The 17,705-nt window shown below is 43.4% G+C and overlaps 1 protein-coding gene and 1 long non-coding RNA gene across 6 annotated transcripts in view; one reads left to right on the forward strand and one right to left on the reverse strand.

Moving 5' to 3' along the window:
* Positions 1–17,705, forward strand: part of CACNA2D4 (calcium voltage-gated channel auxiliary subunit alpha2delta 4) — a 165,971-nt gene that overhangs the window by 56,445 nt on the left and 91,821 nt on the right. Inside the window, 6 exon segments of the mRNA XM_083461820.1 lie at positions 465–532; positions 1,954–1,999; positions 3,260–3,357; positions 5,722–5,815; positions 6,676–6,771; positions 16,220–16,347. Coding sequence (XP_083317946.1) covers positions 465–532; positions 1,954–1,999; positions 3,260–3,357; positions 5,722–5,815; positions 6,676–6,771; positions 16,220–16,347 — 530 coding nt within the window.
* LOC310687144 overlaps positions 1–17,705 on the reverse strand; it is a 34,310-nt gene that overhangs the window by 3,396 nt on the left and 13,209 nt on the right. The window contains exons 2-4 of one of the 5 annotated variants that reach the window (XR_014516266.1): positions 15,984–16,093; positions 7,025–7,119; positions 3,270–3,350 (exon numbers count right to left, since the gene is read on the reverse strand). This is a non-coding gene — a long non-coding RNA (uncharacterized lncRNA). Of the gene's footprint in view, positions 1–3,269; positions 3,351–7,024; positions 7,120–13,099; positions 13,816–14,574; positions 15,572–15,983; positions 16,094–17,705 lie in introns of those variants that run through there. The other 4 variants (XR_014516267.1, XR_014516265.1, XR_014516268.1 and 1 more) reach the window with 4 other exon arrangements.

Consider the following 17,705-nt stretch of genomic DNA (forward strand, 5'->3'; position numbering starts at 1 on the left):
GGGATGGAGATTACTCTAACCTGCAACACTTTGTTGCTGGCCTCACTTGGTCATATATTCTCCCAATGACGTCCCAAAGTGCTACATTCCTAGAAGGGCTGCACCATATGCTGTTACTTTTAAGGACTTAGTTCATTCTCAAGTCCTTTCTAGCCTTAGAGTTCTTTTACTGGTTAGTTGCATTCCTGTAATTTGGAATTTCACAATGTATGTTTCAGTAATGAGAGTTCAATTTAAGTGATGATTCACTACTTAAAAATCAGTTTTTCATGGCAGCATTCAACTTACGCTATCAAAACCCAAGTTTGACATTTTAGAATGTTAATTCTGCAATGTGTAAATGAGGAGAAATTTTCAGTGCAAGTAAGTTGGTGTTTATTACAGTAGTAGCTCCACCACACAATACAGGCCTTTGCAAGTCTCCTTGCTGGAAAACATTTTCTCTTTCATCTCTTAATCCACAGTCTGGGAGTCGTTCTATCGCGAGGGCATGGTGAATACATCCTGCTTGGGGACACTTCAGTGGAAGAAGGTAGGATGAATGGCATAGCTTCATCAAGCAATCACGGGGAGAACTGATGGAACATTGCCTTGTTTTAACACAGCTGGGTTCATATCTCAAACAGTTCTTTCCTTTGCCACACACTGCCACATCTCCTAAGTATTTGTTTCCCTATTTGAATCAGGAACTTGGCAATAGAAGCCTATTAATTAAATCCCTGAAATACATATTATGGGAACACATTCCCCAAATTACCCAAATAAAAACTGGTTCATATGTACCTGTAGTGAGGAACCTCAGGCCTGGGAGTGGGATATGGTCTTCCTGGACTCTCTGTCTGACCCCCCAGGACCTTTCCTGGGCCACACCCCTTTCTCAGAATGTGGAATTTTAGAACCCATGTGTCAGGGGCTGCCTCAGGTCTCAGCTCACAAAAGACCAACGCCAAGCTCTTCTTATATACAAGGATGTTTATTGCAGTTCATTATTGGTTCCACAACCGAGGCGTGCAGCCCCGCGTCTCTTACCCTTAGACATTTGAAGTCCCCTCTGAATCGGTCCCGCCTCTACACCAGTTTAAGAGGCTTGTGCTAGTCCACCTCTTCCTGTCCTTCCTTTTCCGCAGGGTCTTTCTGCCCCCCTGGGTTCCTTCCCTCCTGCTTTCCCCTGACGCGGATTCCTCAGATGCCTGCTCCCCCCTCCTTCGTGCTTTGGGGCCAGGCTCCTCCTCCGGGCTCTCTGCATTTCCGCGCGCCTCCACATTTGAACTTGGCGCGCGTTCGCTACCCCTGACCTTCCTCTTGACAGTTACACTACTCCCTGTACTACTCTCCGCCCCTTCCGGCAGGACGTCCTGCCCCGATCTCCTTCCCCTGTCTCCTTCCTGCTCTGCTCCGTGTGTCACACTGGGAACTCCACCCTCTTCACTCCGTTCCTGCTGGGAAGCCGACCCCGATCTCCCACTCCCACTCGGGGTTTCCCTGCTGCTTCCCTGCTCCTGGCAAGTCCCCCCTGTGACCCCCCTTGGCTTGACCAGGGGCGCCCCCTTCTGGGAATCCTCCGATTCACTTGAGAGACTCATGGAAGACCTCAAGTCATTGTCATCCTCTTCCTCACTGTCCTGGGATTCTTCCCCATCGCTCTCCGTCTCCCCCCTCACCTGTGCCTCTGTCCCTGAACCCCTGACACCATGTTTTAGGTGATTCAAACAGGAAGACCTATAAACAGGAAACGGGTTGTGATCTAAAGAGGGAAAATAATTTAAACATCCCCACAGCCTGAGCTCACATTCACTGAGGTCTAGAGGTCTCATCTTCACCCCCTGAAAATTCACCCTCCCATTTCAATTCCTGGGGGAAACACAGGATACAAGAACATGTTGAACATACAGAGGAATTCATAAGACTGTGAATAAATGAGTCTTTATTGCACCATTTGCTTTTTGGTTTCAGGTTTACATGATCTGCTGCAGCCAGACTTGACTTTAGCCAATGAATGGTAAGTGGCAGGAATTCTTCTAATTGGGGGGGGGGGGGGGACCTGGGAAGGAGACGAACGAGCTGCTGCTTGGCTTTGGGGACTTTACATTGAAGGCCTTGAGAAAACATGGTCCTGGCATCTAAGGGGCCAAAGCTCAGTGGCAGATTGTCATCTGCCATGAAGAAGGTCTTGTGTTCAGTCCCTGGAATCTCCAGTTAAAGGATCTTAGCAGTGTTGGAGAAAAGGAATTATTTTTGCCTGCTGCCCTGTATGAACCAATGCCCTGTCTTCAGGCAGCAACATTTGTTTATGTAAGTCTGTATCCTGAGGAACAATGTGAATCCCACGAAATAACTGCACTGTGTTATTTTAAACTTTTTGTGAGGAGCCTAACTTTCCGAGATGCTAAATAAACAAACTGCTCAACTCCACACACACCCCTTAAATTAGAACTACGTTTTCTCGGGAATCTTTTATTCCTATCAAAACATTCTCTACAGTAGCCCTAATCCAGCTCCATCACTGATATCCTCAAATGATTGATTGTTGAGCTGCACCCACTTAGCATGGATATAATTTGTAGCTGAAGTGCAGAGCTATATTTTTGGAGCAATTTGATTCAAGTTCTTGCCTTTGCTTCCAGATATCTATGCAGTGATGCATCTTGAGCAAGTGCATAGACCTAGAAACCAAGTAACATTCTTTGTTCCTGATGCACTGATATGGGTGCAAAGGATGGTTTTGATGCTACTTTCTGGACCAATTTTTCAGTCACAGAACATGCAGGGGTCAGCAAACTTTTTCAGCAGGGGGCCGGTCCACTGTCCCTCAGACCTTGTGGGGGACTGGACTAGATTTTGGAAAAAAAAGTGAACAAATTCCTGTGCCCCACAAATAACCCAGAGATGCATTTTAAATAAAAGGGCACATTCTACTCATGTAAGAACATTCTGATTCCTAGACCGTCTGCGGGCCAGATTTAGAAGGCGATTGGGCCGAATCCGGCCCCCGGGCCTTACTTTGCCTACCCATGCCCTAGGGCCTCGGGTCTCCATTACTGTGAGTAGTGGACATTTGGGTCCGGAGCTGACAGGTCTTAGCCATGGCAACTGTCTTCATTTCTTAAGTATATACTGGAGATCAGAGATCATGGGAGTTGTTCCAACTGAGGTTTGAGCTCTATCCCAAGCATGCAGATTTGCCAGGACACCTCTTACGAGTGCAGAAAAGTTGTCCAAAGGAGCTTCTGAATCACATTTTTGGTCTCTTTCTTTCTAGGATTTATTGCATTACAGATATTGATCCAGATCACAGGAAGCTGAGTCAGTTAGAGGCCGTGATCCGTTTTCTCACAGGAGAAGAAGCTGACCTGGAATGTGAGTTCTGAAATATTACTCCTGGAATACATCCTAACAAGAAACCTGATTATGATTAGGGATGGGAGAATCTGCCAATTTCGGTTTCTCTCAGTTTCTCGTTTTTCCTCTCTTAAGTTCAGGTCTCCAGATTTGCATTTTTTAAAAAAGTCCTCATGAAGATTCATCAACACTCTAATGGAACACATTTTTGTATGCAATTTTGCCTTGGTATACACTTTTACAAAGCAAGTTTCCATAATATGATGCATTTTTGTATATTATTTTTACTAATAAGTGCATTTTTATGCACACTACAGTATATGGCTACAGTATTTGTGGCTGGACAAATGCACTGCAACATTTGCAAAAGTGTGAATTTCAAAGGATGGTTCATGTATTATTTCAGAATGCGTTGATTAGGTAGGTTTGCCTTTAAATGCAAAATGAAATTAATTTCTCCACCATCCCTACGTATGATAGCAAGTTACTTCATCTGTGTGTGACATTGTCACTATTCAAGAGAGGTCAGATCCCATAATTGCAGAAGTGGAGTACAAAAGCATTAAGCATGAATGAAGCACTGGGGCAGTCAAGGTGTTTAACCTGTGTGCCACATCCAAAATCCTTGTATGATGGAGAGCCACAGTCCTGCCACGTCTTCTTCCACATTCCCTTTTCTGTCTCACCTGAGGATTCCTGCTGTCCAGGGTACAACATGCTGTGAGGTCTATGTCCCCCCACTATATGCTGACGATGTAATCAGCATGGCACCACTGCCTACTCATAATTAATTCTGACCCTGCCTTGGTTTTCAAATTAACTGCAAATTGGAACTGGCAGGTTCAGCCCATGCCTAGGCAGATGGTGACATCCACCTCTTCTCATTAATCTCCCAGCTTTGTTCGGTTAGTCAGAGGCATGCTGCTCACTGAAAATGAAAGTTGAGCTTTCGGCTATCATGGCTTTGATTGCTAGCAACTATTAATGTATCTGTCTCTCTTTATGTATTAACTTAACCTTTGTCTCCCACTGTCACATCTGCCTCCTTCATAGGAACATAGGAAGCTGCCTCATACTGAGTCAGACCAATAGTCCATCTAACTCAGTACTGTATGTGCTCACTGGCAGTGGGTTTCCAGGGTCTCAGGTAGACCTACTTGGAGATGCGAGGGATTGAACCCAGAACCCTCTGTATGGAAGACAGAACCTGTACCACTAAGTTATGATTTCTTCATCTAGCTTCAACCTATCAGCCCAGTAGCCTGCCTTTTCTAGGCAAGGATGTTCTGGAGAGCAAACCTCTCTCCAGAGGCTTGAATGAAGTAGGACTTGGGAGGTAAATATGCCTCATTAACAAGAAGAAAGTTACTGTGAGTTCAGCCACCTATTTGTTTGAGCCAGACAGGGACATCCAATATGGTACTCTTTAGATGGTGTGGAATTCTAAATTAGAATTCTAAAGCCAAATCTATCAAATTTATACTTTCTTAATCAATATGCTAACCGAATCTTGCAGTTTTTAAACATGCATATATTGGGAGACAGTGTGCATTAAAAATGAATGTATTAGTGAAAATAAAATATAAAATGCATTATATTAGTGGAGATTGTTTGCAAAAATGTCTATGTTAATCAAAACTGCATATAAAAATGTGTTTTAAGGAGAATTTTTCATTAAAATGATGGTGAATTTTCATGATGATTGTAAAAATTGCTGCAAAATGTGAAGAGCTAAATAAGTCTCTTTTAGCTGTACTGCATTACTTTTTCGTATTTGAATTATTTTTATTTTATTGTATTGTTTTGTGTGACTTACTTTGTGTGACTGAAAAAGATTTTAAAAAGAAAGAGGTAACTAAACTTAAGACTAGAAAATTGAGAAATGGAAAGAACTGAGCATTAGCACTCTTGCTGAGAGGTGAAGACACTCTGCAACTTGCTACTCTCCTCAGGAAAAAAACTTGCATTTTAGCAGTATCTAGAGACTGCAGGTTTAAAAAATATAGATTCTTAAATCAAAATTTTAATTAAGGCTGATGGTCAAAACATATTTATCTGGATGCAGATCTTCATAAAGAAATCAGTGCTCCTTCTTAGCAAATTTGTTTAGGGTACCAACATTAATATGAAAAAAGAGATTTTTCTATTTGGGAAATGTTAATATATGAGATAGTTTGCGGGTGCTTTGTACAAAAATGGTGAATAAATATAGATTCGTAGATCCTAGCATAAAATTAGGAAAAGACCATGCATGCAAACCATGCATTAGGGTTGATAAATGTACACACAAATAACAAAATAAGGTATTCAAAGCGTCATAAAACCTTACTTAGTATTTGCACTTGGTCTTTCTCCTTTCTCTCTCTTCATTCTCATGCCCAGGCGATGAAGAATTAGTTCAAGAGGTGCTGTTTGATGCTGTAGTAACAGCACCCATGGAAGCCTACTGGACAACATTAGCACTCAACCTGTCTGAGTAAGTGCATGCTTCATAATTTAAGGCAGGTTTTGCCACCTCTAAACATGTTCTTGCTGAATCCAGGCTAGACTACTTTAATGTGCTCTATGTGGGGCCTATTATCATCATCATCATCATCATCATCATCATCATCTTATACCCCACCTATCTGACTGGGTTGCCCCAGCCACCCCGGGCAGTTTCCAGCATAATAAAAGCACAGCAAAACATCAAACATTAAAAACTTCCTGATACAGGGCTGCCTTCAGATGTCTTCAGAAAATTATGTAGTTATTTATCTGTTTGACATTTGATGGGAGGACATTCCACAGGGCGGGTGCCGCAACTGAGAAGGCCCTCTGCCTGGTTCTCTGTAACTTCACTTCTTGCAGTGAGGAAACTGCCAGCAGGCCTTTGGGGTTGGACCTCAGTGAACAGGCTGAATGATGGGGGTGGAGAGTTAGCTTTTCCTCATAGGGAATGATTTCTTACAGAAAGAAAATATGAAGGCTGCAGTTCCGTAGGCCAAGAATAGAATCCCATCACCCTCTGTAACACTGGAAAGTGGTGATGGTGGTGACATGTGTGCGGTTATCGCATAGGAACATTGGAAACTGCCTTATGCTGAGTCAGATGAGTCCATCCAGCACAGTATTGTCTGCACTAACTGGCAGCTACTCTCCAGGCCTTCAGAGAACAGCCTTTCCCAGCTCTTCCTGGAGATGGTGGGAACTGAACCTAGGGTCTTTTGTATCCAAAGCCTGTATTCTATGCCCCACTAACCTCAGGTTGTTTGGTGCAAAGGATATTGAACTGGTTCTGCAGAAACCTAATGCTATATTTCTTTGTCTCTCTCTCTGTGCAACTACATCCAACAGGGAGGCTGAAGGAGGGGTGGATATGGCCTTTATGGGAACTCGGGCTGGTCTTATGAGGAGTGCCCTCTATGTTGGAACTGAGAAACTTTCTAACAGGTGAGTCCTCCGGATGCATATCTCAGAGACATTCCTCCTCCATTGCCCCTCAGTGTAGCTTAGGGCAACTGAAATCAGAATGAATGTGCATGGAGTGATCATTCATCAAATGCACAGGAAGTATAATAACCATTCTTTCCTCTCAACAACTCCTCCTGTCATTGTCAAACCCTTCTACTTAATCTTTTGCAAATATTGAACTCCAAAGGATATCAATTTATAAACTGATAAAAGTTTCCTTATATTGACTTACCACATGGCTTTTGGGGTTGATTTCAGGATGCATAAAACCAGCAAACATGATGTACATTGATCTAGAGAGTCTAGCAGCAGATGGTTGCGGTCTCCCTGGAAAAATCAGGAGCCAACCTAAAACCCAGTCACTACTTTGCTGCGAGTTTGTTGGTTTTACTTATTACAAAACCAGTCTCAGGAACCCTTGCCTTCCTCTTCAGACTGATCTGAGATCACTTTGGGAATGTGTAAACGTCCCCAAAGGCTCAGGCTTCATTTTGATTCAGGGCTGACTATTGCTTGGCCCCAGAGCCTGTTTCAAACATTAGGACTCCTTCTCATCCCCCTCTGCAGTGCACAGGAAATTGTGTGGGCTGACAAACACGCTTGTCTTGATCTAACCAATGGTTGGGCTTTCACATGAGTATCCCTACCTAGGGCTACGCTATATGTTCTTTTTATTGCATATTCATGTTTATTTGTGCTCATGTTGCTATCAGTGCAGACATACACAATTCCACTTTTAATACTGTTTGAAGTTTCAACTGTTTTGGGGCGGTCAATACTGCTTCATTCCCAGTCAGTGCATATCCTGTAACCTCCTGCTGAAACCTCATAACTTTTCAAACCACAAATGTTCTGGGGAGTTTTTGTCCCACTTTTGTTGTGCTATAGCCCCTCAATTAAAAGAAAGCAGAATAAATCCAGCACTAATGCACTATTGTTGCAGAATACACCCACAATAAAACACCAGACGGGTGGGTTCCCCTAATACGAGGAATGAGAACAAATGAGAGCCACACTTGTGGCTCCTCCCTCAATCCAAAGCCAAGGCTATGTTAGCATAGCCATTTCAGAGCGCCAGGATGAGTCTACCTCTGTTCAGAGCAGCACTTTATATGTTAATCTTTGCTCTACACAGCTGCATACCTTCTGTCATCTCACAGACAAAAATAAAGACACTCTGTATATGTGTAACATCCCGCTTTTCTCTCCAAAAGTCAGTGCTTGAAGGCCTTTTCACATTGTTGAAGGTGGTCCTCCAACTTCTGTCTTTATTTAGTCTGCAGTAGCAGATATATGTGTGGGTGTGGGAGATATACTTGCCTGTTGTTATATTTTTATCCTACTATCCCAGGCAGCATAAGAGGTTGCTCCCTTATTTACCCTAGAAATAACCCTGTAAAGTTAGCTGTGAAGTGTAAACCCCTGTGAAGGGAGATGCACTGATAGTCTGGTGTACTGTGTCCAGTTTGGTAGATGGTCAGGCCGATAGTTCGGTGTACTGTGTCCTGTTTAGCCCGGAGAGTGGAAGAATTAGGGGAGACAGGATAGATACTCTCTTCAAATATCTGAAGGACTGTCACGTGGAAGATGGAGCAGGCTTGTTCTCCGTTGCTTTGGAGGGCAGGACTAGAACTAATAGGTAGATGCTGGAAATTGCAGGGAAGCAAGATAAACTCGTATATGACTTTGGAACAAATTGTGTCATGTAGCGGTGGACCATCCTTCACTGGGGGTGTTCAAGCAGAGGTTGACTGGCCATCTGTCAGTGTCTCTGTACTTGCATCAGGGCTGGCCTAAGACATTTTGGCACATGAGAGGAACCTCAAAATGGCACACACACCTTGGCCAGGGAAAATGGGGTGAGTGAAGATCTACACCAGAAACAAGGGGGGAAGTAAATCAATATTAGCAGACTTTTGAAGTGGGAATCAAAGGCAGTCGTGGGAGGAAAAGGGGTCTGCTCTGAATTATACTGGGTGGGTGCATAACCCAGAAGACCCAGAGGACATCCCCCAACGTTTCCTTCCTAGGGGTGAGAGGAGACCAGCAGAGCCTCCTATTCGCTGAGAGGCCACTGTAGAGGTGGCGTGGGAGTGCTGCTGAGGAGGCATCAGATCTGGCCTCCAAGGATTGTGCTGCAGCTATTGTTGCTACTGCTGCTGCAGCGGCAGGTGATGTATTCCTTGGAGATCCCTGTGGATCCTGCTGCCTGAGGTTGTTGCCTTATAGGTAGCTGGCTGTGACTTGCATCTTCCATTTCAGAACCTGCACAGAGCAGGGGTTTGGGCTACATGGCCTCCAAGATCCCAGCTAACACTATTACAATATGGTGACTGGTCCAGGGCTACCCATTTCATAGTTTCATAGCTGGAGAGGGATCTGAACCTGGATTTTCCTTCTCCTACAATGTATCCTGCTTAACAATTCAAAAATACAGTTGTCATCGACACCCTGTAGTTTACAAGACACATTGCTGTCTGTGCTCATTTACATGCAGTCGTGGTTAGAGTCAAGATGCCTCTGTCCCCACATCTAGATACACTGGGAAAGAAGCAAACGCTTGAAGAATTGCAATGCTGCCCACTAACAATACTTTTAAAGGCCACTCTGAAAGGCAACACAGGGCAAGCAAGGGCAGTGATTTGGCAGCAGAAAATAGGTATTATACCTGGTGAATAAGGACCACGGGAGCACTTGAATCAGAACAAGGGAAACTGAGTCTTTGTGTCCAAGAGCATGTCTTCCAGGCATGCTTTATTTTCAGCATCAGTCTTTCCCCCCCAAATAATGTTTTGCCAAAGGCCACAAGGAAATAATTGGCAACCTGTTGGTTCAAATCGCCAGCCTTGTTCCCTTAGTGAAAGGATGCACAGTGTAGCCTCTCAGTGTGTTCTTGCTACATCCATTGTCTGGAGTAACACTACCTTCCTGAGCTAACATGTGACACCTGCTGCTGCTATGATACTCTCATAACCAGATCCCTTCCACTTGCTTGTGGCAATATCTGTTAGTACATGCATGGTGCAGTTGTTAGTAACCAGATGCCTCAGGTAACAGATATTGCTACAGCTGCTCTCACATGAAATGACCAGACATCCTGGCTGGGATAGGAGGTGTCCCTCTTTGCAGTGCCTTTACTCTTCTAAATTTATGCACGTGGAATTTAGTGGCCTTGCTCAATATCCTGATACTTTTTTAAAAAAATCAGAAGAAAGAACCTGCTCAGGAGGCACATATGTGGCAGCAGTGCACATCTCTATGAGCAAAAATAGAGGCACATATGTGGCAGCAGTGCACATCTCTATGAGCAAAAATTACAACACTTGGGACTTTTTAGTTTAGAGAAAAGGTAAGAGTAAGAGGCAACCTGATAGAAGCATATAAAATTATGCATGTTTCAGAGAAAGTGAACAATATTTCTCCCTCTCATAACACTAGAACTCAAAGCCATCCAATGAAGCTAAATGTGGGAAGACACAGCACATAGTTAACCTATAGAATTCAATCCCACTGGAGGTGGGCAGTGATGGCCAGCAACATGGATGGCTTGAAATGAGGGTTAGACTTTATTTAGACATATTCATGGAGGATAAGGCTATAAAGGCAATTAGCCAGGATAGCTATGCTGTGCCTGCATGGTCTGTGGCAGTATGCTTCTGAAAACCAATTCCTGGAACCCACAGGAGGAAAGTGCTGTAACACTAAGGTCCTGCGTCTAGGCATCTGTTAGGCCACTATGAGAGCAGGAAGCTGGTCTAGATGGGCTATTGGTCTGATCTAGCAGGATGATTAATTATCTCTAGGGCATGTATATATGTAGATGAATGGAACCTGAATAAGCAGTGTGCTTGCCACTCAGAATGCAACTGCATGGAGAGTACTCCATTGTGGCAATCAGTTTGCATTTACCTATTTGCCAGGTGGATACAAGGAGTTTCCACTGCTCCCATTTCAATGGCTTGCTTTTGGGCAATGGTTACCAATGGTGCGGCGAAAAATTTACACATCTACACTGCAAGAATTTACAAACGTCTTGTACAGTGGAGCATGCTCCGCAAAGCAGCACTTGATGCAACCTCCACGGTTTGGTTTTGTCTCTGTGTGTCAGGCTTAACTCCAACTCAGCCCTGTTGAACGGAAAAACAACTAATCATCTTTTCTGCATTCTTACCCTTTACACATTGCACGTGAACAACCCGACTGTTTTGGTGCGGACAACAGCTCCATCTGGTGGGGCAAAAGTATTACAATCTGGACTTTCAGCCCAAGGGGCTTAGATTCTGGTAGACTGAGGTCTAGTACCACATGAGATATATGCAGTGGTTGGTTTTATTTTATTTTATTTTTGCTAGGTTTACCATTTTCCAAAAAAGCTTTACTTTTAGTCTAATCCGCTTGCTTGGGTTGTTGCTGGATGGGCACAATCTAAATGCAGAAATAAGAATTACTGCACCAGCAGTAGGCAGAGAACAACGGACCACAACTAATAATGTGGAAACTCATGTGCATCCCATGTGTCTCCTATATGCAGCAGACTCTAGCCAAATTTCAGCCAGCCCTGCACCACATTGCATCCCAGTGTGTACAACTGCCTACATGCTGGTTTGGTTTTTTGGATTAGGGAAATTTGCTGTGTTGATGGTCCTCAGACAGAAATAGCTATCATTCTGCAAAATTCTGGATAATCCCACTCAGTGGTTTCATGTAGAAGTGAACCTTGAACCTTGGTGAACTCTGCACTAAAGGCTGCACGAGACCAAACAATATTCCCCCAACACCACCCTCTGAAAATAATCATCCAAGTAGGACTGGAACCATCGCAAGTAGAGCTGCCCACTCTGAACTCAGTCAGCTTCTCCAGAAGAATACCATGGTCTGTGGTATCAAAAGCCTCTGAGAATTCAAAGAGAATTAACAGGGACACACTCTCCCTGTCTCTCCCTACAGAGGTCATGCAGGTCATTCAAGAGAGCCTGGTTCTGTCCTGCAGCCACTCAAGGACCTTGCCCAAGAAGAGGAAATTACCGTCTGGTAGTAATTACTTAGGTTTTCTGAATCCAGGAAGGGTTTCCTAAGACCTACCACTGCTTCCTTTTAGCAGGCAGGGACCACTCTCTCAAGGAGGCAGTAATCACCTCCCTAGCCCAGCCAATTGTCCCTTCCTGTTACTTTTTATTCTCCATGAGGGGCAAGAATATAGGTGGTGTCCCACACCAAACCAAGCACTTTGTCCACAGCCTTATTAACTCATCCAACACAGGACTGGACAGTGTTTTGGACTCCTCTTGGGACTCATCTAATAGTCGAGTCAAGGGCCCAGCAGATATAAGCAATCTTTTCTTTAAAATACGTTGCACACAAGTCACAGGGAGGCACTCTTGATACTACCACCTCCTTTGGGCCAAAGTTTAATGTGCCCCACACTACCTAGTAAGGTATTTGCTAATGTGATGCTTAATAAGGATCCATTGTATAATTTGATCCCGCATGGAAAAGCAGAGTAAGTATTACAGAATCATTAATGTCCGATTTCTGTTCGTTCTGGAAACAGGTAACACTCAAAGAAATATCAGGTGCTTGGTACTGTGAATTGCAAGACTGAAACTATTAGTTTTGTCCTATTAAGCATGTTCTTCTTCTAAGGCTCCCAAGTTGATGCAATAATCAATGTACTTGTCAAGCCTGAGTTAATTGCACCATCTGAAACTAAGATGATGTTCCATGTAGGCCATCCAATCTTGTGGTTTGTGTGTGTGTGTGTGTGTACTCCTAAAAGGCCTGGGATCAGAGTATCAGATCAAAACTCAGTAATAGAACACACACTTTGCATTCAGAAGGTCCCAGGTTTATTCTTTGGCATCGCCACTTTTTTTTTTAAAGGATCTGGTAACAGGCGATGAGAAAGACCTCTTCCATGAAATACTGTTTCCTGATTACAGCTGAAGCCCTTCTCAGGGTTCCCTACTTTCAGAAGCTAGGTGGGTTGGCTGTCACAGACAGGACCTTTTCCATTGTGTCCTAAATATGGAATGCCGTCCTCAAATATACATGCTTAGCATTCAAGTCATTATCTTTTCAAGGGCTTACAAACATACAAATCACTGTCAGTATTTTGTAAGAGAGGTTTAAGTGCATACTGGAGATTTAGGTTTCTGCAATTAAAGTGCTCTGATGCAATGGTGCAACAAATCTACTTTTTAATAAAATTACCGGTACTTTTTTGCAATGAGGAAAATGCACTGAAGTGTGTGGGATAAATGAAATATTCTATATATTTCCATTAATATATGGAATGGAGACAAATCAGAATGAATTCAAAATGAATGCTAATTGTCATGTGACCTCCTCATAACAAATGCTCAATAAAGACTGGACATAGTTTAACCTTTGTGTAAGCTTTGTGCAAGCAAATCAGGATGAATGCTCAATAAAGAGGTCATCTGGAGGAACCCTCAGACAGCCGGGGGTACAGATAATTGGAACTTCAATGCATATAATAAACATTAGTATCCTGGATACCCAACAGCTTTTGCAACTCAGTATTTGATAAAACAGTTTCTGCTATATGTTCACATATCAGCATTTTACTGAAGCAAAATGTTTTGGACATTTTGTTCCGATCTCCTTTCTTGATTGCTTTGTGTGCTTTTAAAATAGCAGAGGGCTCTTTATGGGGAAAATGTGGAAATAAACCTTTTTACACAGCCAAAGACCTGCCTGAGAGCTTAACGTGTCCCTCTCTAAATCTCCCCAGGTAGGCACAATTTATATGTCCTAAAGTGTTTGCATAGTGTAGCTGTGAGCTGTAAAAGAATAGCTCTGTCCCTCTCTGCAGTGGTTCTGTAATGGGTGATAAAGTCACACTTGTACCAGTGTACAGTATACAGTTCGTTTGGTGTATTTTTTTAAAAAAAATGCTTCAGGGTCCTTTAAAGCAAGACATGACATACATTGTTGATGTGGTTTGTTTCACCCTGTAGCTGCTGCTTTTATAGTTGCGGTGGCTCATTAGGCATGCTGTTTCTGGGGGTGGAAGGGGAGGCAGTGTGGTGAAAACAGTAACAGAAGATGAATAGGAGCTAGTGTAGCATAAAAGGCTAGCAGGGCAATCCTATGCATGTTTACCCAGAAATAACCACATGTTGTTTAAGGGAGGCTTATTCCCAGGTAACTGTGGATAGGGCAAATGCATTAGGAACATAGGAATCTGCCTTATACAAAGTCAGATGATTGGTCCATCTAGCTCAGTACTGACTACACTGACTGGTAGTGTTTCCAGTCGGGACATTCCCACATCTACCTGGAGATGCCAGGGTTTGAACCTGGGACCTTGTGCTTGCAGAGCTGATGCTCTACCACTGAGCTGGGTCCATTACCCTTAAAAGACAAAACCGTGAAAGTGGAAATCACTGTTTCAGTTCATCATCTGCAATATCACACCTCATGTTAGTCGAATAGACCCAAGGAACAGCTAAAGGGGGAGAGGACAGCAATGGGCCTCACCATATGTAAAGGTTTGTAGGGAAGTGGCTCCACTGAACAGAGTCGTCAGCTAACCCTATGAATTAGAGCCCATATGTAGGATATTTTAAAAACAATTTGAGGATTAAAAGAGGTGGGGAGATCAGCCGACAGAATAAGAAAAATGGAAGCATGCAGGATGTTTGAGTGGACAGAACAGAGGAAAATATAATAAGGGTTCCCCTATATCCCTGTGATTATGGTCAGTAGGATATACAGCACTGGGTAGAGGGCAAGTCATATGTGAAGAAGAGGATATGGATGTTTGCAGGCCAAGCCATCTGACCAGGTGGTGCTGTTACTTAATGCCAGGTTGGTACATAATAAGACTATGTTCATTCATGGTTTGATCAAGGATGAGGGAGCCAACCGGGCATGTATTGCTGAGACTTGGGTGAATAAACTGGGTATAGTTCTTTTGACCCTGTTGTGCCCATTGCAGCACAGCCAAAATTATATTCCAGTTAGTGAGTTTGGAAGGCATATGCTGTCTCATTGGGGATCTTCGTTTGAAAGGTGCTAGTAATTCACCCACTGTTATGTTCTCACATGGCACAAAGCATTGGGGAGACTATTATTATACAGGCTGTGCACAAGGCAACCTTGTTTCTCACATTGGTAGTTCAGCATTGAAGCAGATAATAAAATCTGAGGACTACATTGATTATTTTGAAGGAGGCCAGTGACACTGTGTCCTGGAAGTGTTGAGAGCAACCTTCAACAACACATTTTGCAAAGATACTGACTGAAAGTTGCCATTAAATCTGGCCACTTGCTGAAGTGGGGGTATAGGTTGCTTGTAAACACTGGCAGATGCACTTGGGGTCTCAGTGATCCTAAAGGTTGGATTGGTGAGTTTTGCACAAAATAATAGGAATGGGTGGGGGGGGAGGGGGAAATAGATAGTTTTGCTTTATTTCAAAAACAACCCCTCTCCTCCTTCAGGTTTGTAAAGGGTTTTTAAATCTGTAGAATTCTCTTGACCTCAATGCAATTTGTGGTAATGTAAAGGGATGTGAGTGATTTGTCTATTATCAATTAAAATGAATGGGCCTAAATTAGACATGTTTTGTAATTTCAATTGCTTGTACAAAATGAAGAGGACAGGTCCTAGGCTAAGCTCACCTGTAGATATAACAAGTAACTAATAACTTTTAACAGCATTTTGCAGGGTCATTTTGACTCCTGTGTATTGCCTAAAGTGCATGGTTTCTGTTTCCTTGGTGATTCCAGTTGTGGGTAGCATTGATTCCAAAAACTGTAAGAGTAAAAACATTTATTTTGTCACTAAATTAAAGGAGGAAGGGCTCTGAAACAGCACATGACAATTCACATTCTGTCTTCCTTCAGTACTTCAGAAGTTTAGTTCACTTTCTTCACTGTTGCCAACATTTGTTTGACCCCACTTGTCAAAGGAAGGACACACACACACACACACACACACACACACACACACACACACACACATGGCTGCTGCCCTTGTCTGCATTGCTCACTAACCCCACCTATCCCCTTGCCAACTCTCAACCCCACTCACTCACTTGGACCCTGGGCTTCCTTGGCCCTGTTGTGCATGCATGCAAACAAACAAACAAGCAAGCTGGCAGGTGGGTGGTGGTGGTGGCAGCAGTGACAGGGAGGACATAGGAAGGCCCACTTGTGTCACCTACCTGTCCTCTTGCTTGCTTGCTTGTTTGCTCTGCCAGTCTTCTTGCTTGTGCTGCTGGCCTGCTGGTTTTTATCTGGTTAAAAACAGCTGCATTTGTTGCAGTTTAGTGGGCTGTGGAAGATGAGAACTGGATAAAATTTTAAAAAATATGTTCATAATGCTTTGAAAAACATTCTGAAGAACAATAGTAGGCCTTTCAGATGAGAAAAAAAGAGATGCTTGGTTTTCTTCTTCCAGGAAGTTCTTGACCCGTGAGGATAAGGAGAGCATCTTCACCATGGACCACTTCCCACTTTGGTACCGCCGAGCAGCTGAACATCCCCCAGGAAGCTTCATTTATAGCATTCCTTTTGAAGATCCTTCAGGTAACTCTGCGTAATTCATGTGTTGTAATACAATTGAAGCCAAATCAGTCAGTAGGCAGCTTCTTAGCTCAAGTGAATGAGTAGAAAATTAGGATATTTTCAACCATTGCTTTAGCCCACCAGCAGAAAAACAGCAAGCACACACTGGAGGCACAGTCCTTTTGTTTTTGTAACCATTCAAACATCTTTTAATTGGCCATTGTTACCAATGGGATTTACTCCTAGAGCACACAAGGTTGGATCCAAAGTTAATAGTGGATATAAATATTCATTTGTAGCTCTCTTTTTTGTGGTCACCTGGAAGACCTGGAACTTGAAATGTCATTTTAAAATAACTGCTGAGATGGCCATAAAACACAGGAAAGGCCCACAAATCTTTTCCGAAATTTTTATTCCCTCTGTTAATGATGCTAAGGAATGAGTAAAAAAGCCTAAATGGCTTTTTAAAACTTTTCATCGGTGTATACTGAACCTGTGATGGGTACCACAGTGGTAAGCCCACACCCAACTCATATATGTTTATCAGAAAGCGTACACAGGGCCTACATATATATAATTATATGTCTGTTTGGTCCAATTCATATAACCAGAAAGTTTGAAAAAAAGTGCACTAACTTTATGCAGACCTTCAAAGGAATCTGCATAAATCAAATGCAGGGATACTTCTAGCTGTGAAATTCTGAGTGGTGTGGGAAGCAGCAGGAACAGATACTGACAGAGCAAGGAGTCTCAGGTTCTGAGGAAGGAGTGTGGGACAAGCCAGGGAGTGGTCCAGTCAGTTCTCAGCAGTAGGAGCAGGTTCTGAAGAAGAAGGCCTCAACTGGGTTCAGCAAGGGAAACGTCTTCACAGAGCTATTGCATCAGTAAGTATCATGCCCCACCTCTGCCTGGAGCTCAGAAGGGCCCTTATCCAGAGCATATGTTAGTGCTTACCCCCTACTGAGTAGGACTAAGAGGGAGATGGCCTTGGGCTGCCAAAGGGTACTATGCCTCTGGTGATGGTGTTTTGGCAGGTACAGTTGTACCTTGGTTCTCGGACAGAATTTGTTCCAGAAGTCTGTTCAACTTCCAAAACGTAAAACCAAGGTGTGGCTTCCAATTGGCTGCAGTAGCTTCCTGCACTCAAGCGGAAGCCCTGTCAGACATCTGGCTTCTGAAAAATGTTCAAAAACCTGAACACTTACTTCCAGGTTTTTGGCGTTTGGGAGCCAAAACGTATGAGTACCAAGGTCTGTCTTTCAGAGTGTGCTGCCTCCTTGTGGTTCCAGTCTTGTCAGGCTCAGGGTGCAGGAGCACAGGTGGCTCCTGACAGGACTGCATAAAGCTGCCCCCCTTTGCTCATTATTTGAATGCCTTCA

This window comes from Podarcis liolepis (genome assembly GCF_965112155.1).
Source record: "Podarcis liolepis genome assembly, chromosome: 10".
In the NCBI taxonomy this organism is placed as follows: Eukaryota; Metazoa; Chordata; class Lepidosauria; order Squamata; family Lacertidae; genus Podarcis; species Podarcis liolepis.